Below are 20,153 nucleotides of genomic sequence, written 5' to 3' on the forward strand. Positions count from 1 at the left end.
CCCTCTCTAGCATTTATTGTTTGTAGATTTTTTTTTTTTTTTGTGGTACTTGGGCCTCTCACTGTTGTGGCCTCTCCCGATGCGGAGCACAGGCTCCGGATGCGCAGACTCAGCAGCCATGGCTCATGGGCCCAGCCGCTCCATGGCATGTGGGATCTTCGTGGACTGGGGCACGAACCCGTGTCCCCTGCATCGGCAGGCGGACTCGCAACCACTGCGCCACCAGGGAAGCCCGTTTGTAGATTTTTTGATGATGGCCATTCTGACCAGTGTGAGGTGATACCTCATTGTAGTTTTGATTTGCATTTCTCTAATAATTAGTGATGTTGAGCATCTTTTCATGTGCTTTTTGGCCATCTGTATATCTTCTTTGGAGAAATGTCTATTTATATCTTCTACCTTTATTTTTTTTTTTACATCTTTATTGGAGTATAATTGCTTTACAATGGTGTGCTAGTTTCTGCTTTATAACAAAGTGAATCAGTTATACATATACATATGTTCCCATATCTCTTTCCTCTTGCGTCTCCCTCCCTCCCACCTTCCCTATCCCACCCCTCTAGGTGGTCACAAAGCACTGAGCTGATCTCCCTGTGCTATGCGGCTGCTTCCCACTAGCTATCTACCTTACGTTTGGTAGTGTATATATGTCCATGCCTTTCTCTTGCTTTGTCACAGCTTACCCTTCCCCCTCCCATATCCTCAAGTCCATTCTCTAGTAGGTCTGTGTCTTTATTCCTGTCTTACCCTTAGGTTCTTCATGACATTTTTTTCCCTTAAATTCCATATATATGTGTTAGCATACGGTATTTGTCTTTCTCTTTCTGACTTACTTCACTCTGTATGACAGACTCTAGGTCCATCCACCTCATTACAAATAGCTCAATTTCGTTTCTTTTTATGGCTGAGTAATATTTCATTGTATATATGTGCCACATCTTTAATATTCATCTGTCGATGGACACTTCGGTAATTTCCATGTCCTGGCTATTGTAAATAGAGCTGCAATGAACATTTCGGTACATGACTCTTTTTGAATTATGGTTTTCTCAGGGTATATGCCCAGTAGTGGGATTGCTGGGTCGTATGGTAGTTCTATTTTTAGTTTTTTAAGGAACCTCCATACTGTTCTCCATAGTGGCTGTATCAATTAACATTCCCACCAGCAGTGCAAGAGTGTTCCCTTTTCTCCACACCCTGTCCAGCACTTATTGTTTCTAGATTTTTTGATGATGGCCATTCTGACCGGTGTGTGATGATATCTCATTGTAGTTTTGATTTGCATTTCTCTAATGATTAATGCTGTTGAGCATTCTTTCATGTGTTTGTTGGCAGTCTGTATATCTTCTTTGGAGAAATGTCTATTTAGGTCTTCTGCCCATTTTTGGATTGGGTTGTTTGTTTTTTTGTTATTGAGCTGCATGAACTGCTTATAAATTTTGGAGATTAATCCTTTGTCAGTTGCTTCATTTGCAAATATTTTCTCCCATTCTGAGGGTTGTCTTTTGGTCTTGTTTATGGTTTCTTTTGCTGTGCAAAAGCTTTGAAGTTTCATTAGGTCCCATTTGTTTATTTTTGTTTTTATTTCCATTTCTCTAGGAGGTGGGTCAAAAAGGATCTTGCTGTGATTTATGTCATAGAGTGTTCTGCCTATGTTTTCCTCTAAGAGTTTGATAGTCTGGCCTTACATTTAGGGCTTTAATCCATTTTGAGCTTATTTTTGTGTATGGTGTTAGGGAGTGATCTAATCTCATACTTTTACATGTACCTGTCCAGTTTTCCCAGCACCACTTATTGAAGAGGCTGTCTTTGCTCCACTGTACATTCCTGCCTCTTTTATCAAAGATAAGGTAACCATATGTGCGTGGGTTTATCTCTGGGCTTTCTATCCTGTTCCATTGATCTATCTTTCTGTTTTTGTGCCAGTACCATACTGTCTTGATTACTGTAGCTTTGTTGTATAGTCTGAAGTCAGGGAGCCTGATTCCTCCAGCTCCGTTTTTCTTTCTCAAGATTGCTTTGGCTATTCAGGGTATTTTGTGTTTCCATACAAATTGTGAAACTTTTTGTTCTAGTTCTGTGAAAAATGCCAGTGGTAGTTTGATAGGGATTGCATTGAATCTGTAGATTGCTTTGGGTAGTAGAGTCATTTTCACAATGTTGATTCTTCCAATCCAAGAACATGGTATATCTCTCCATCTATTTGTGTCATCTTTAATTTCTTTCATTGGTGTCTTATACTTTTCTGCATACAGGTCTTTTGTCTGCTTAGGTAGGTTTCTTCCTAGATATTTTATTGTTTTTGTTGTAATGGTAAATGGGAGTGTTTTCTTGATTTCACTTTCAGATTTTTCATCCTTAGTGTATAGGAATGCCAGAGATTTCTGTGCATTAATTTTGTATCCTGCTACTTTACCAAATTCATTGATTAGCTCTAGTAGTTTTCTGGTAGCATCTTTAGGATTCTCCTTGTATAGTATCATGTCATCTGCAAACAGTGACAGCTTTACTTCTTCTTTTCCGACTTGGATTCCTTTTATTTCCTTTTCTTCTCTGATTGCTGTGGCTAAAACTTTCAAAACTATGTTGAATAAGAGTGGTGAGAGTGGGCAACCTTGTCTTCTTCCTGATCTTAGTGGAAATGCTTTCAGTTTTTCACCATTGAGGACAATGTTGGCTGTGGATTTGTCATATATGGCCTTTATTATGTTGAGGAAAGTTCCCTCTATGCCAACTTCTGCAGGGTTTATATCATAAATGGGTGTTGAATTTTGTCGAAAGCTTTCTCTGCATCTATTGAGATGATCATATGGTTTTTCTCCTTCAGTTTGTTAATATGGTTTATCACATTGATTTGCGTATATTAAAGAATCCTTGCATTCCTGGAATAAACCCCACTTGATCATGGTGTATGATCCTTTTAATGTGCTGTTGGATTCTGTTTGCTAGTATTTTGTTGAGGATTTTTGCATCTATGTTCATCAGTGATATTGGCCTGTAGTTTTCTTTCTTTGTGACATCCTTGTGTGGTTTTGGTATCAGGGTGATGGTGGCCTCGCAGAATGAGTTTGGGAGTGTTCCTCCCTCTGTTGTATTTTGGAAGAGTTTGAGAAGGATAGGTGTTAGCTCTTCTCTAAATGTTTGATAGACTTTGCCTGTGAAGCCATCTGGTCGTGGGCTTTTGTTTGTTGGAAGATTTTTAATCACAGTTTCAATTTCAGTGCTTGTGATTGGACTGTTCATATTTTCTATTTCTTCCTGATTCAGTCTTGGCAGGTTGTACATTTCTAAGAATTTGTCCATTTCTTCCAGGTTGTCCATTTTATTGGCATAGAGTTGCTTGTAGTAATCTCTCATGATCTTTTGTATTTCTGCAGTGTCAGTTGTTAACTTCTCCTTTTTTATTTCTAATTCTATTGATTTGAGTCTTCTCCCTTTTTTTTCTAGATGAGTCTGGCTAATGGTTTATCAATTTTGTTTATCTTCTCAAAGAACCAGGACTTTTAGTTTTATTGATCTTTGCTATCATTTCCTTCTTTTCTTTTTCATTTATTTCTGATCTGATTTTTATGATTTCTTTCCTTCTGCTAACTTTGGGGTTTTTTTGTTCTTCTTTCTCTAATTGGTTTAGGTGCAAGGTTAGGTTATTTATTCGAGATGTTTCCTGTTTCTTAAGGTAGGATTGTATTGCTATAAACTTCCCTGTTAGAACTGCTTTGGCTGCATCCCATAGATTTTGGGTCATCGTGTCTCCATTGTCATTTGTTTCTAGGTATTTTTTTAATTTCCTCTTTGATTTCTTCACTGATCACTTCGTTATTAAGTAGTGTATTGTTTAGCCTCCATGTGTTTGTATTTTTTACAGGTTTTTTCCTGTAATTGATATCTAGTCTCATAGCATTGTGGTCGGAAAAGATACTTGATACAATTTCAGTTTTCTTAAATTTACCAAGGCTTGATTTGTGACCCAAGATATGATCTATCCTGGAGAATGGTCCATGAGCACTTGAGAAAAATGTATATTCTGTTGTTTTTGGATGGAATGTCCTATAAATATCAATTAAGTCCATCTTGTTTAATGTATCATTTAAAGCTTGTGTTTCCTTATTTATTTTCATTTTGGATGATCTGTCCATTGGTGAAAGTCGGGTGTTAAAAAGTCCCCTACTATGAATGTGTTACTGTTGATTTCCCCTTTTATGGCTGTTAGTATTTGCCTTACGTATTGAGTTGCTCCTATGTTGGGTGCATAAATATTTACAATTGTTATATTTTCTTCTTGGATCGATCCCTTGATCATTATGTAGTGTCCTTCTTTGTCTCTTCTAATAGTCTTTATTTTAAAGTCTATTTTGTCTGATATGAGAATTGCTACTCCAGCTTTCTTTTGGTTTCCATTTGCATGAAATATCTTTTTCCGTCCCCTTACTTTCAGTCTGTATGTGTCTCTAGGTCTGAAGTGGGTCTCTTGTAGACAGCAAATATATGGGTCTTGTTTTTGTATCCATTCAGCTAATCTGTGTCTTTTGGTGGGAGCATTTAGTCCATTTACATTTAAGGTAATTATCGATATGTATGTTCCTATTCCCATTTTCTTAATTGTTTTGGGTTCGTTGTTGTAGGTCTTTTCCTTCTCTTGTGTTTCCTGCCTAGAGAAGTTCCTTTAGCAGTTGTTGTAAAGATGGTTTGGTGGTGCTGAACTCTCTCAGCTTTTGCTTGTCTGTAAAGGTTTTAATTTCTCCATCAAATCTGAATGAGATCCTTGCTGGGTAGAGTAATCTTGGTTGCAGGTTTTTCTCCTTCATCATTTTAAATATGTCCTGCCAGTCCCTTCTGGCTTGCAGAGTTTCTGCTGAAAGATCAGCTGTTAACCTTATGGGGATTCCCTTGTGTGTTATTTGTTGTTTTTCCCTTGCTGCTTTTAATATGCTTTCTTTGTATTTAATTTTTGACAGTTTGATTAATATGTGTCTTGGCGTATTTCTCCTTGGATTTATCCTGTATGGGACTCTCTGTGCTTCCTGGACTTGATTAAGTATTTCCTTTCCCATATTAGGGAAGTTTTCAACTATAATCTCTTCAAATATTTTCTCAGTCCCTTTCTTTTTCTCTTCTTCTTCTGGAACCCCTATAATTCGAATGTTTGTGTGTTTAATGTTGTCCCAGAGGTCTCTGAGACTGTCCTCAGTTCTTTTCATTCTTTTTTCTTTATTCTGCTCTGCAGTAGTTATTTCCACTATTTTATCTTCCAGGTCACTTACCCGTTCTTCTGCCTCAGTTATTCTGCTATTGATCCCATCTAGAGTATTTTTTATTTCATTTATTGTGTTGTTCATCGTTGTTTGTTTCATCTTTAGTTCTTCTAGGTCCTTGTTAAATGTTTCTTGCATTTTGTCTATTCTATTTCCAAGATTTTGGATCATCTTTACTATCATTCTGAATTCTTTTTCAGGTAGACTGCCTATTTCCTCTTCATTTGTTAGGTCTGGTGGGTTTTTATCTTGCTCCTTCATCTGCTATGTGTTTTTCTGTCTTCTCATTTTGCTTATCTTACTGTGTTTGGGGTCTCCTTTTTGCAGGCTGCAGGTTCGTAGTTCCCGTTGTTTTTGGTGTCTGGCCCCACAGTGGCTAAGGTTGTTCAGTGGGTTGTGTAGGCTTCCTGGTGGAGGGGACTAGTGCCTGTGTTCTGGTGGATGAGGCTGGGTCTTGTCTTTCTGGTGGGCAGGTCCACGTTTGGTGGTGTGTTTTGGGGGGTCTGTGGACTTATTATGATTTTAGGCAGTCTCTCTGCTAATGGGTGGGGTTGTGTTCCTGTCTTGCTAGTTGTTTGGCATAGGATGTCCAGCACTGTAGCTTGCTGGTCGTTGAGTGAAGCTGGGTGCTGGCGTTGAGATGGAGATCTCTGGGAGATTTTCGCCGTTTGATATTATGTGGAGCTGGGAGGTCTCTTGTGGCCCAGTGTCCTGAAGTTGGCTCTCCCACCTCAGAGGCACAGCACTGACTCGTGGCTGCAGCACCAAAAGCCTTTCATCCACACGGCTCAGAATAAAAGGGAGAAAAGTAGAAAGAAAGAATTAGTAGAAGAAGAATGAAAGAGAGAGAGAGAGAGGGAGGGAGGGAGGGAGGAAGGAAGGAGGGAAGGAGGGAAGGAAGGAAAAAAGAAAGAAGATAAAGTAAAATAAAATAAAGTAAGATAAAATATAATAATTATTAAAATAAAAAAATAATTACTAAGAAAAAAATTTTTTAAAAAACAGACGGATAGAACCCTAGGACAAATGGTGGAAGCAAAGCTATACAGACAAAATCTCACACAGAAGCGTACACATACACACTCACAAAAAGAGGAAAAGGGGGAAAAAATCATAAATCTTGCTCTCAAAGTCCACCTCCTCAATTTGGGATGATTCGTTGTCTAAAGGAGGAAAGGAAAGAAAGAAGATAAAGTAAAATAAAATAAAGTTATTAAAATAAAAAATAATTATTAAGAAAAAAATTGAAAAACAAAAAAAACGGACGGATAGAACCCTGGGACAAATGGTGGAAGCAAAGCTATACAGACAAAATCTCACACAGAAGCTTACACGTACACACTCATTAAAAGAGGAAAAGGGGAAAAAATCATAAATCTTAGTCTCAAAGTCCACCTCCTCAATTTGGGATGATTCGTTGTCTATTCATGTATTCCACAGATGCAGGGTACATCAAGTTGATTGTGGAGCTTTAATCCGCTGCTTCTGAGGCTGCTGGGAGAGATTTCCCTTTCTCTTCTTTATCTCACAGCTCCCAGGGCCTCAGCTTTGGATTTGGCCCCACCTCTGCGTGTAGGTCTCCGGAGGGCGTCTGTTCTTCGCTCAGACAGGACGGGGTTAAAGGAGCCACTGACTGGAGGCTCTGGCTCACTCAGGCTGGGGGGAGGGAGGGGCACGGAGTGGGGGCGAGACTGCGGAGGCAGAGGCCGGCGTGACGTTGCACCAGCCTGAGGCGTGCCGTGCGTTCTCCCGGGGGAGTTGTCCCTGGACCCTGGGACCCTGGTAGTGGCTGGCTGCACAGGCTCCCTGTAAGGGGGGTGTGGATAGTGACCTGTGCTCGCACACAGGCTTCTTGGTGGCGGCAGCAGCAGCCTTAGGGTCTCATGCCCGTCTCTGGGGTCCGGGCTTTTAGCTGTGGCTCGCGCCCATCTCTGGAGCTCCTTTTTTTTTTTTTTGGAGCTCCTTTAAGCAGCGTTCTTAATCCCCTCTCCTCGCGCACCAGGAAACAAAAGAGGGAAGAAAAAGTCTCTTGCCTCTTTGGCAGGTCCAGACTTTTCCCCGGACTCCCTCCCGGCTAGCCGTGGCGCACTAACCCCCTGCAGGCTGTGTTCACGCTGCCAACCCCAGTCCTCTCCCGGCGCTCCAACCGAAGCCCGAGCCTCAACTCCCAGCCCTGTCCGCCCCGGCGGGTGAGCAGACAAGTCTCTTGGGCTGGTGAGTACTGGTCGGCACCGATCCTCGGTGCGGGAATCTCTCCCCACTTTGCCCTCCGCATCCCTGTTGCTGTGCTCTCCTCCGCGGCTCCGAAGCTTTCCCGCTCCGCCACCCGCAGTCTCCACCTGCGAAGGGGCTTCCTAGTGTGTGGAAACCTTTCCTCCTTCACAGCTCCCTCCCACTGGTGCCGGTCCCATTCCTATTCTTTTGTCTCTGTTTATTCTTTTTTCTTTTGCCCTACCCAGGTATGTGGGGGGTTTCTTGCCTTTTGGGAGGTCTGCGGTCTTCTGCCAGTGTTCAGTTGGTGTTCTGTAGGAGTTGTTCCACATGTAGATGTATTTCTGGTGTATCTGTGGGGAGGAAGGTGATCTCCACGTCTTACTCTTCCGCCATCTTCGAAAGAAGTCCCCATTTTTTGATTGGGGTTTTTTTTTTTTCTGATATTGAGCTGCATGAGCTGTTTGTATATTTTAGAGAAAAATCACTTGTCGGTCACTTCATTTGCAAATATTTTCTCCCATATTTTGGGCTTTCTCTTCATTTTGTTGATGGTTTCCTTTGCTGTGCAAAAGCTTCTAAGTTTAATTAGGTCCCATTTGTTTATTTTTGTTTTTTTCAATGATGATTCTGCTTTCCATTCTTAGTCCAGCTCCTAGAGTAGAGTATGAGGTTGGTTACTTCCCTTGATAATACTGTATTTTTTCTTACTCTGACTGATACCTCTTGGAGGTTCTGGAGAAGTTAGGGAACTCTTCTTTGCCTCCTTTCATACTCACGAGAATATACTATACAGAAGGCTAAGCATTAAGTCTTTTTCAGTGCTGTCTTCTCTTAAACCTCTCTGAAGGAATATGTTCATCATATGTTTAGTATCCTGACTGCTTACTGTATTGTAGGCCTTCCACTCGGCTTGGTGGTGAGCTCATTATTGAGATAGATACATTGGGAAATTTTAAACAAATGTAATGTGGGCTTATGGGCAGATTGTATCTGAATCCCATGTAACAGACAAAGGAAGGGGGGTGACAGCTTTTGCCCTTGAGTTTTATTGAAAATCAGCTAATTTGCTCTTCTACTTCTTTTTACTTTCTTGTCCTCAGAACCTCAACCAGAACCCTCGGACTTTGCTGCCTAAGTTCTATGGACTGTACTGTGTGCAGGCAGGTGGTAAGAACATTCGAATTGTGGTGATGAACAATCTCTTACCACGGTCAGTCAAGATGCATATCAAATATGACCTCAAGGGCTCAACCTACAAAAGGCGGGCTTCCCAAAAAGAGCGAGAGAAACCTCTCCCCACCCTTAAAGACCTGGACTTCTTACAAGACATCCCTGATGGTCTCTTTTTGGATGCTGATATGTACAATGCTCTGTGCAAGACCCTGCAGCGCGACTGTTTGGTGAGTTTGTCACATTTCCTTCTCTCTCAGGCACCAGAAATCTCAGTCTGTAAAACAGCTTGGTCGTTCTTAGGCATCTAATCTGTGGGAGATGGGACTCTGTTCCTTAGCTCCATCTGTGCCAGACTTCATTTAAAATAACTTTTATATTAGATCCTTTATGCCTTTACATTTTTACTTTCTCCCCGTTTGTCTAACTCCCCTCCCGTCTTTTTTTTCTCTACCTGCTACCTGTCCTGGGCCTCATAAGCATACATTCTCCTTATTTTCATACCAGCACCATCATGGCTCAGTTTTTGATCCTGTCTGCCAAATCCAAATTTATATCTTAGAAGCTGAGTGCTGCTGAAAAAAATCACACAACTGTGTATACTGGCATCTCTACAGATTTATGATATCCACCCCTACCTGGGCCCTCAGTATTCCTCATCAATCCATTTCCTGTTCCTCCCAGAGACTGCACCTGATTGGCACTCTCTTCAAACAGGTTTCTGACTCTCATCCCTCCAGCCTTGTTTCTCAACAAACTACCTCAACTTTCTATTCTGTACCATCCCTTTGTCCTGCCTCCATCATCACTTTATAAATGGATCTACACTTAACCATCCTTAATCTATATTTTCTTCCCAACTTGGTCGATTATTCCAGGTCAGTCCCTTTTGTGACCTAGATCCATTTCCTCCTGTTTCTCTAGGATACTGCTTCATCACTTACTTCCTTTCCCACCTCTGGCTTCAGCCTCAACTATTTTCTATCTATATACAAACAAGTTTATCTCTTTTTTATTTTAAGATTAAGAGAATGTTTTTCAATGTCTTCATTTAATGATGCCTCCATTTCTCTTTTCCCTTTCTCTTCTCCTATTCCTGCCTCAACCCACCGTGTCCTGGCTTTTGCTCTCACCACTTCAATTGAACTGCTCTCTCCGATGACCACGTAGATGCCGAATAGAGAGTACTTCTCAGTCCTTCCTTGAATTTTCTGCAGTGTTTGACAGTTGATTGATTCCACTTTCTTTTTTTTTTGTTTTTTTTGCGGTACGCGGGCCTCTCACTGCTGTGGCCTCTCCCGTTGCGGAGCGCAGGCTCAGCGGCCATGGCTCACGGGCCCAGCCGCTCCGCGGCATGTGGGATCTTCCCGGACCGGGGCAAGAACCCGTGTCCCCTGCATTGGCAGGTGGACTCTCAACCACTGCACCACCAGAGAAGCCCTGATTCCACTTTCTTAACATCTGTTGGTTTTTGTGACATCTTTCCCTACTGATTTTTCCACCCTTTTTTTTTTTTTTGGCAAACTGCTTTTGTAGGATTGTCATCTTCTATTCAGTCCATGATGTTATCCATCCTTGCCTTTCTTTGCTTACTCTGCGTCTACTTCCAGGATAATGCCTATTTTAGTTTGGCTCTTTTGGTTGTGAGGACTGGAGACTTGGTGGAGCAGAGAGGTTTTTCAAACCACACATAAGAATCAGTCCTGGGCTTCCCTGGTGGCTCAGTGGTTGAGAGTCCGCCTGCCGATGCAGGGGACACAGGTTTGTGCCCCGGTCTGGGAGGATCCCACATGCCGCGGAGTGGCTGGGCCCGTTAGCCACGGCCTCTGGGCCTGTGCGTCGGAGCCTGTGCTCCACGGCGGGAGAGGCCAAGAATCAGTCCTGAACTCTCTTTATCCCTTACTCTATCCACCTACCAAAACCCCCAAAGTGAGCTGCTGGAACTGGTGGAAATATACAAGGTTGAGAACTGTAGGAGACAATCCAGGCTCCTTAATATGACACATCAGACCTGTCATTGTCTTGCCCCTACCATCCTCTCTCTCGTGCCAAACACCTAGCCTTTGCATTTTATGTTCTAGCAACACCAAATTATACCTCCCTGCATGTAGCCTGCTGTTTCATGCTTCCAGGCCTTGGCATTCTTCTTTCCTTCCTTTATTTACTTGCATTTATTTTCTCTCTAATCGATCCCTCATAAACCTATTTATGTATGTCTCTGTAGTATTCCTCAATCATGTATGCACTTGCATTGTTACACATAGTAGACTGTATTGTTTTTATTTTTACATTAGTTTCCCTTTCTAAATTATAATATCCATGAGGACAGAAGCTCTCACGTATCTTTGTATCCACATAAGCAGGCACAGTGCCTACAGATGGTAAGGATTCAGCAAATAATGAACTGAAGTGAAGCTGGCCATATAAGGACCTGCCACAGATCTGCTCTGTCACAAAGTTTACTTTTACCAGACCCTCCTTGTGGATTTTTTAGAGCTCAAATATGTGTTTCTTCTTTCATTGAGAATATAATGCTCTTTTCGTGAAGAGATACAAGGAAAGAACAAACAAAGAGGATCTTGTGGGCTAGGCCGTGGCCTAATTTGTATGTACTCTGGTGAAGGAAAGCTGAAGGGATATCAGTGAAGGGTGACCAGAGGAGGTCAATGTACTGTTCTCCAAGGAGTAGGAGGAGCAAAGGCTGATCCTGTGGTTATAGCTCTGGAGGTTCGCTATCAAAAACAGTTAGATCAGGAAAGCTGTGAGATCCTGAAAAAAGATTCTCATACCTCCCAAGGCTCAGATCATGTTTTTTCCTTCCATTAGGTGCTGCAGAGCTTCAAGATAATGGACTATAGCCTCCTGGTGTCAATCCATAACATAGATTATGCACAACGAGAGCCTTTAGGCAATGAAGCACAATATTCAACTGACACTCGCAGACCAGCCCCCCAAAAGGCTCTCTATTCCACAGCCATGGAATCTATCCAGGGCGAGGCTCGACGAGGTGGCACCATGGAGACTGAGGACCAGTGAGTGGACTCGGGCGCTGGGAAGGAGTGCATAGGCTCAGAGCACTTTTTCTTGAGGGAGGGACGCAGCTTCTGAGAAGGAGTAGCCTTTATTCAGTAGTTAAGTCAATAGCTTTAATGCTTACAGAACTATAGGATGAGCTTTCCTAAGAATGTAAAAGGAAAGGAAGATGTCTTAAATTTGGGATTTGTACATCTGGGAAGGAGAACTATTCAAAATTAAGAGACTTTTTTTTTTTTGGAATTTTAAAAATTTATTTATTTATTTATTTATTTTAAAACAAACATATAATTTCTTTTTTTTGTTATTTTATTTTATTTTTATTTTATTTATTTTTTATTTTTGGTTGTACCGAGTCTCAGTTGTGGCAGGCAGGTCCTGAGTTGCAGCTTGATGGCTCCTTAGTTGCGGTTCACTGGCTCCTTTAGTTGCGGCACGTGTGCTCCTTAGTTGCGGCTGGTGGGCTCCTTAGTTTTGGCATGCAAACTCTTAGTTGAGGCATGCATGTGGGATCTAGTTCCCTGACCAGGGATCGAACCCACGTCCTCTGCATTGGAAGGCAGATTCTTAACCACTGTGCCACCAGGGAAGTCCCAAGACTTTTTTTTTTTAAATTTTTGGCTGCGTTTGGTCTTCATTGCTGCGTGCAGGCTTTCTCTACTTGCGGCGAATGGGGGCTACTCTTCGTTGCGGTGCACAGGCTTCTCATTGCGGTGGCTTCTCTTGTTGCGGAGCACCGGCTCTAGGTGTGTGGGCTTCAGTAGTTGCAGCACGCAGGCTCAGTAGTTGCGGCATGCGGGCCCCTAGAATGCATGGGCCTCAGTAGTTGTGGCACGTGGGCTCAGTAGTTGTGGCTCATGGGCTCTAGAGTGTAAGCTCAGTAGTTGTGGCACATGGGCTTAGTTGCTCCGCAGCATGTGGGATCTTCCCAGACTAGGGATCGAACCCATGTTCCCTGCATTGGCAGGCAGTTTCTTAACTACTGTGCCACCAGGGAAGTCCAAGACTTTTTAAAAAATGTTCACTCAGAGTCTTAGATGCACGCCTGCAAATTATATTAGAACTTCATCAAAAACAATTTATTATAGACTTCTTTATGGAAGGCGTCTTTGTTACCATCATGGATCAAGGAAGTGTAGTTACTAAAGTATCAAATGTCTTTTAAGTGGTTTCATTTTAAAGTATTCTTTACCATGACTCTCCAGAAGAGTGTCTCAGTGGGCATAAATTAAAATATGAAAGTACTGGGGAGGAATTCCTGGGCGGTCCAGTGGTTAGGACTTTGTGCTTTCACTGCCGAGAGCCCCGGTTCGATCCCTGATCAGGGAACTAAGATCCCACAAGCCTTGCAGCGCAGCCAAAAAAAAAAAAAAAAGAGTAGAGTACTAAGAAAGTTTAGAGTTAATTGGGAGAGTATTCCTAAAATTGCTGAGTAGGGGTGATTTTTAGATTCTCTTCCATGGATTTGGGGTGGGAGAGGCAGGCAGGTGAGATTTGGAGAGAAAGAGGTTACAATACATAAGCCAAAGTGGGTGGGGCTGGGCGAAGTCTCTTGCTCTTCCCCAGCTTATGGAAGATGGGACTTCTAACTATGCTTAGGTCTCAGTTACATGTCCTGATCTGATTTGAGGTTAGCAGAAGCCTCTGCCTGCTAGACAAAAGATTTTCTTACTCTTTCCTTCTTGTCTTCCCCAGTATGGGTGGCATCCCGGCCCGGAATAGTAAAGGGGAAAGGCTGCTGCTTTATATTGGGATCATTGACATTCTTCAATCTTACAGGTGAGGAGCATATAGATCCTAGGAGTAGAGTGGATGTGGATTTACTCACATAGCTGTTTTAGATGGGTGTCACCAAATTCTTCCTGAAGCAAGAAGAGTAAGTTGCAGTCTGGCTGCTTGCTTCATTGGGTTTCAGATGGTTTTTTATTTCCTGATTATGCCTGTCTGTTGGCTTCCTTATCCCACCATCTCCCCAAACATAGCATACACCTCTGTGGAAAGCTGAGTCAGTCCTTAGAAGCACCAGGGTAGAAACGCCATCTCTCTGGCTTTTTGTGGAAGACCTGTGAGATGAGTCATACTCCACATTAGGATACAGCTGGAAACACATCCCTCCTTTCCATGGAGGAAAAACAAGAGGATCACTGTGTTCTGTGAAAAGCATTAGCCTGTGGAATTCAGGCAGTGGTGTGGTAGTGAAGGAAGAGCTGGAAATGTTAGACCCCAGTTTTGCTCCTGTAAGGTTTCAGGTACTAATGAGGACTGGACAGTACTTGACCCCCTTCCAGGTTTGCCCATCTGTCCCTCCAGCTCCCCTTTTACAATAAATATTCTTGTCCCTGACTTGCCGGGACATATTAACTACCCCTTTCTGAGGGGGGCAATAATCGACTTATCTAGAAACAGCTTCGATCTCCATGTGGAATAAGCACTACCTTGTCTGTTCTTTGGAAAGCCAGCATAATAGTGGGGGTGCTTTCCCGGTCTCTCTCTTTGCTACTGCGATTGCTCTTTTAACTCTGTAAAGTAGAAAACTATAAGGTCATTCGTTTAATGTTGAATGCATGATATACATTTTTCTTGTCAGGTTTGTTAAGAAGTTGGAGCACTCTTGGAAAGCTCTGGTACATGATGGGGTGAGTAGCAGTCAGCTAGAGGCTCTCCTCTTTCTGCCTCTCTCACTTCTGATTTGCCCCCTCAGTTTCCTCTTACCTTATTTCATTTGTGGGTTCTACCCTTCTGCTAGGCTCTCATCCTAGGGAAAAATGGCCCTTGGACCAGAGATCCTCTTGCTGGGCCTCCTCCTCTCTAACTCTGCAGCCATCTCTTTTGCTCTGCAGGACACCGTATCAGTGCATCGCCCAAGCTTCTACGCCGAACGGTTCCAGCGCTTCATGTGCACTACAGTGTTCAAGAAGATCCTCTGTAAGTGGCTTCTGCCAGATGACCCTCCAATGGCTCCCTTACTTCAAGAGATGGGGGGCAGGACACCTCTGTCAGGGAACTGCCAAAGCCAGAGGCTTCTCCTACTCTACCCACATCCCGTGAGAGCTGCTGCCCATCCTTATGTCGGTCACTTTGTCTGTCTCAGTTGTTTCCAAGTTGCTGCTTTCCCCCTGGCAATCCCTACATGTGTCATTGAGGGGAGGGGCATTTCTGAGAAATTGGTGGGGTTGTAAAAATGTTTAGTTGTGGGTGTAGGACCCATGCCACAGGCTGAGATAGGCGAAGCTGGACTTTTATGGTCAGAGATAGGCAAGAATATTACCATATCCCCAAGGCCAGGAAGTTCTTAGATTAGGATCATAAGGTTGGAGAAGCACTTACTCATTTCTGCTTAGCAGGTGTTCTTAGTCTCTTCCCTCAACTTTCTTCGTTGGGAAGTGCCAATGTTCTTCTTTCCAAACCTTTCACGCTGCTGCCACTGGCAGATTCCAGCTCCTCCTTCCCATCTCTGTCTCCTCATCATAGGCATCAGTTGTCCCTCGGTGAGGCAGAGTGGACTTAGGCATGCCAAACAGTCTTAAGAAACATGGAAAAATCCTTTCAAAGTCTTTTCAAAGTGATATATAAACAAGTGTAAAGTATCACCATCGTGCTGTGTGTGTAAGTGCTACAGGGATATAGAGTGAAAGGGTCATCTTTGTCTGGTTTAACTGAAGGATACTATTAAAGAACAAAGGAATTACAGAATAGGATACATGTCATCAGGCGGAAGCAAAGCCATTGAGGTTGCTTGTAGGAGGGGAGAGATATGTGTCTCCTTTCCTCTAGGTTCTCTGCTTCTTTTCCAAAGTGAAGTGGACTGAGATGCCCCCTCCTCTGAAGAGTAGTTCATAGAGCCCATCTTTGTTGACATTAACCCCTTTTCCTGCTTTGCAGAGGAACAACTTTGGGTTTGTGTTGGGGACGCTAGCAAGTTGTATCTATGTCTTGGTGACGGTTTCCGAGGTGGGTGCTAAGTAGGCTCTCTCTTTCCCTTTTGAAGTGAAGCCCTCTCCTTCCAAAAAGTTTCGGTCTGGCTCATCTTTCTCTCGGCGAGCAGGCCCCAGCGGCAACTCCTGCGTAACTTACCAGCCATCGGTCTCTGGGGAACACAAGGCACAAGTGACAACAAAGGCGGAAGTGGAGCCAGGTCAGCGCCAGGGTTGGGGTCCCCGTGTGATGGGGCACTCCCTCCCTTCCTTCTGAGTCCTTGTCTGCTTAGGACCTCTACTCCCCGTTCCTGTCCATGAAAATCCAAGTTGCTACATATTTTTTCCTATATTTTCCCCACCCCCTTTTCTCTTCTTTTTTATTTATTGATTTTCTTCCCCTTTCTTTTTTCCAGGCGTCCACTTCGGTCGTCCTGATGTTTTACCTCAGACTCCACCTTTAGAGAAAATCAGTGAGGTCTCGACTATTCCTGACCCCTATTTCTCACCTGTAGTTGGAGAGACTTTGCAAATGCTAACTACAAGGTTGGTTCCTTGGCCCCTTTCTCCATGTAATCTTCTCATCTCTCTCTTCAGGTCCTTGAGAACCTCCATAATTCTGTTTTTTCCAGAGACTATTGTTTGTCTTTTGCTCTTCACTAGATTTTTGCATGTTCATCTTCCTAAGAGCTCATCTTTAGTGATTTGGAAAAGTGTATCAACATCTCTGCATTTTTAGGGGGTGGTGGGAAGTCTTTATGTACAGACTTTTCTGGTATTCAATCAAAATACCCCAACTAATGCTTCATCTCCCGGTGAGTTAAGTGAGAATTCTTAGCTTAGGATTTAAGGCTGGAAAGATTCCCAGGCACTGAAGACAGTGAACAGTTAACCTTTCAAAAGGATCCAGTGTAAAGATTGTGATTTAATTTTTTGTTTTTGGTGTGTTAATCATCTCATTACATCATAATATATTACCCCATAACTTAGTGACTTAAAATAACAAACATATATCATAGTTTCTGTGAGTTAGAAATCTGGGTGCAGCTTAACTGGGTCCTCTGGCTCAAGGTCTTTCATGATAGTGAAGCTCTTTGTCCAGGGCTAGGCTCATCTGAAGGCTCAACTGAGAGGCTTCACTTCTAAGCTCATTTATGTGGTTTTTGACAGGATTCAGTTTCTGGTGAGTTGCTGGACTGAGGGTTTTGTTTCTTGCTGGCTGTTTTCTGCGGGCCTCCCTCAGTTCTTTGCCACATGAGCCCCTCCATAGGACAACTAAGAACATGGCAGCTCGCTTCCCTTAGCATGAGCAAGTGACAGTGCATGCACCTAAGCAGAAGCCACAGTCTTTCATAACCAAGTCTCCTATTCTGCATTCTAGTCACTTAATCTAGCCCACACTTGAGGAATGAATTACCTAAGAGTGTATCAGGAAGCAGCGATCACTGTGGACTGTGAAACTAAAGAGACAGGCTATCTTCTCCCCACACACCCAGCATACAATGATGAGACAAACAATAGATAATCTCTTCACACATTCCTGTATAAAAAAGGGAGAACGGGAGGCACAGAGGAGTCTGATCCATAGCTAGTCTAAACCCCAGCAAATGTTGGAGTTTCTTTTATCAGGTCTCAAAGCATGAGAATAATTCGTGGCTCTTGGCTCTACCTTTGGGACTCTTGGTTTTGCCTTTTGAGTCTTCCTTTTTCATGAAAACTACAATGTGTTTGCTGCTGAGTAATTTTCTCAGCCTGCTTCTTGCCAGAATTTTGGGGATCCAGTGGTCTCTTTTCATTGTGTACTATTTCTGTCCCTTTCAGTCCAAGCAGGACAGTGTTTCTGCTGCTATAATACCCTCAAAGATTTTGTGGGCCTCCTATGAATCTCATTGGGATTCACGCTATTAGACAGAAGCCACAAATACCTTCTTGATAAGCTCTATGCTTCTTAGAGATCCTGTTAAGTTGAGAGGATCTGAGAGACATACCCTTAATCTTTTGAATCACCTTTTGTATGACTGAATAGTACTTTGAGTTCTTAACAGATGTTTTACAGTCATACCCTTGGCTTCATCTGTAGACCACATTTTCCTGGCAGTGCCTTAGATTTTATCCATTTCTTAATTTTAGCATTATTTGCTATCTGGAGAGGCTCAGAATTTTCAAAACCATCAAGTCTTGGCTTCCTTTTGTTTAATAGTCCTCCCCTGAACTTACTTTTCTTCTCTCATATTTTAACTATAAAAGTTAAGAAGAAACCAGGTGGCACCTTCAGCACTTGGTTTAGAAATCTCCTTAGCCAGATCACCCAGTTCATGAGGCACGTATTCTACTTTTCACATAACTGTAGGTGACATTGTTGCTAAACTTTGTTTCACTACATTGCAAAGATCCCCTTTCCTTCAATTTTTAATAAGATTTTTTTCACTTTAAGCCCTTACTGGCAATCCCCTTAAAGTCCAGAATTCTACAGTATATTCAGGGCACTTTTAAACTTTCACTAAAACTGTCCTCAAACCCAGTTCCCTCTTCCAGAGCCACTTCCACATTTTAGATTTTTATTACAGCAGTACTTCACTTCCAGGTACAAAAATATCTATTGTGTAACAAATTACCCCAAATTTTAGCAGCTAAAAACAACAAACATTATTATCTCAGATATAATGTAGCTTAAGAATCTGGGTGTAGCTTAGCTGGGTGCCTTTGGCTTAAAGTCTCTCAGGAGGTTACAGTGAAGCTAGTAGCCAGCAGTGTGGTCTCATCTGAAGGCTCGCCCAGGGGAGGATCAGCTTCCAAGCTTATCTATGTGGTTGTTGGCAGGATTCAGTTTCTTGTAGGCTATTGGGATAAGGGCTCAGTTCTTTGTTGGCTGTTGGCCAGTTCCCTCAGTTCCTTGTCACATGGTCCTTTCCATAAGGCAGCTCACTGCATGGCAGCTAGCTTCCTCAGAGCAAACAAGTGAGAGAGCAGGTACCCAAGAGGAAGCTATAGTCTTTTTGTAGCCTAATCTCAGAATTGACTTTACATCTCCTGTGGTGCATTCTGTTCACTAGAAGAAAGTCACTAAATTCAGCCCACACTCAAGAGGAGAAAATTACACAATGGCATGACTATCAGATGGCAGTGTTCATTGGGTGCCTACCACACCTGGGGATTGAAGAAGGTAGAGGAGGGTGTTAGGAAATATTTTATAGAAGTCAAGACAAAAAAGTAAATAGTTAATTAAAACAATGTGCTTCCAAATCTGGTAGCTTCTTAGCCCCTTCTTTTTGAATCCTAAATTGATTCCCAATGAAATGGAGAAGTAGTATGAGATTTGACCTGAGAGTCCCTTTTCTCATTTATTTACTAATTCTTCTTTCTGCCTCCATTTTTTCCCCCCTCCTGTTAGCTCAACCCTCTTGGAAAAGCATGAAGTTCCAGAGTCAGAGTTCATCCATGTAAGTGTCTGGGATGTGGGGGAGGTGGATGCTTTGGAAGGGTATAAAGAGCATCACTGATGGAGTGGAGCAGCAACATAATTGGCAGGGTTAGGGGGACTGGGCGCCCCCCTAAATCTTACTTAAAAAAATTTTTTTTCTGATACCTTGTACTTGGAAGCTGAGACTGAACTAGAAGGAAACTTGAATTCCTTTCCTGCCTCATCTCATACTGCACATCCTTAACTTTAAACCCTTTCCCTTTTCCAGTGAACAAAAATCCTCAGAAGACCTGGAGCAAGATTCTACCATCTCTGTGATCCCAAGATGTCAGCCCTTGACCCAGCAATGCTGAGTTTTCTTTTACTTGGTCATCAAAAAAAGTGTAATGGAGGCTAAGGGAGCTCTCCGTCTCCTCCCTGAAGAAGAACCTCTTCTACTTCGCCTTCCTCATGAATGGGCATTAGTGCCTCGGACAGTTGAGGACAGCGGCATCCTCTCTACTCCTGAGCTGGGTGGCACAGGTTTTCTACTAGCCAGCCTTCCTTCCACAACTGAATTGTTTTCAAACCCCCATTCTTCCTGTTGGAAGTGGGGTTGTTGGACTTGGTGGTTTTCTTCCCCCTCATCTACCTTTCACCAGGAGCTGGACTCTTAATTTCCTCAGGACAGACTGGCTGGTACATTATCCCAACCTTAGCTCTTTTTCTGTGGAAGAAGACCCCTGTACTCTTTTTTTTTTTTTTTTTTTGCGGTATGCAGGCCTCTCACTGCTATGGCCTCTCCTGTTTCAGAGCACAGGCTCCGGACTTGCAGGCTCAGCGGCCATGGCTCACGGGCCCAGCCGCTCCGTGGCATGCGGGATCCTCCCGGAGCAGGGCACAAACCTGTGTCCCCCGCATCAGCAGGCGGACTCCCAACCACTGCGCCACCAGGGAAGCCCGTCCACCCTGTAATCTTTGTAAAGGTGTTTTGGGGGGTAAGGGTGTTTAACCACCTCCCAGCCGCCTTCTTTTGGTTCCTTAAAAAAGGAAAAGAAAAATAGCACACAATTTCAAGCCAGACAGTTTCAGATCAGAACTTTGTAAGTATTGGTGAGATGCATATTCATAGGGTTCCCTCAGAAGAGCCCTGGTGTTTGAGAAACAGAA

The 20,153-nt window shown here is 43.0% G+C and overlaps 1 protein-coding gene across 3 annotated transcripts in view; it reads left to right on the top strand.

The window, feature by feature from the left end:
• The window catches only part of PIP5K1A (phosphatidylinositol-4-phosphate 5-kinase type 1 alpha), a 44,290-nt gene extending 24,479 nt beyond the window's left edge, over positions 1 to 19,811 (top strand). The window contains exons 7-15 of one of the 3 annotated variants that reach the window (XM_027097758.1): positions 8,567 to 8,866; positions 11,463 to 11,668; positions 13,365 to 13,448; positions 14,257 to 14,305; positions 14,510 to 14,594; positions 15,658 to 15,804; positions 16,000 to 16,129; positions 18,975 to 19,023; positions 19,273 to 19,810. In XM_027097758.1, the coding sequence (XP_026953559.1) occupies positions 8,567 to 8,866; positions 11,463 to 11,668; positions 13,365 to 13,448; positions 14,257 to 14,305; positions 14,510 to 14,594; positions 15,658 to 15,804; positions 16,000 to 16,129; positions 18,975 to 19,023; positions 19,273 to 19,275 (1,053 nt within the window). In that variant the 3' untranslated portion in view covers positions 19,276 to 19,810. Of the gene's footprint in view, positions 1 to 8,566; positions 8,867 to 11,462; positions 11,669 to 13,364; positions 13,449 to 14,256; positions 14,306 to 14,509; positions 14,595 to 15,657; positions 15,805 to 15,999; positions 16,130 to 18,974; positions 19,024 to 19,272 lie in introns of all 3 variants that reach the window. The other 2 variants (XM_027097756.1, XM_027097757.1) reach the window with 2 other exon arrangements.
• Positions 19,812 to 20,153: the final 342 nt, after the last annotated feature.

Source organism: Aethalodelphis obliquidens, unplaced genomic scaffold, assembly GCF_003676395.1.
Source record: "Aethalodelphis obliquidens isolate GAN/ISIS:26980383/991018 unplaced genomic scaffold, ASM367639v1 scaffold116, whole genome shotgun sequence".
Lineage (NCBI taxonomy): Eukaryota > Metazoa > Chordata > Mammalia > Artiodactyla > Delphinidae > Aethalodelphis > Aethalodelphis obliquidens.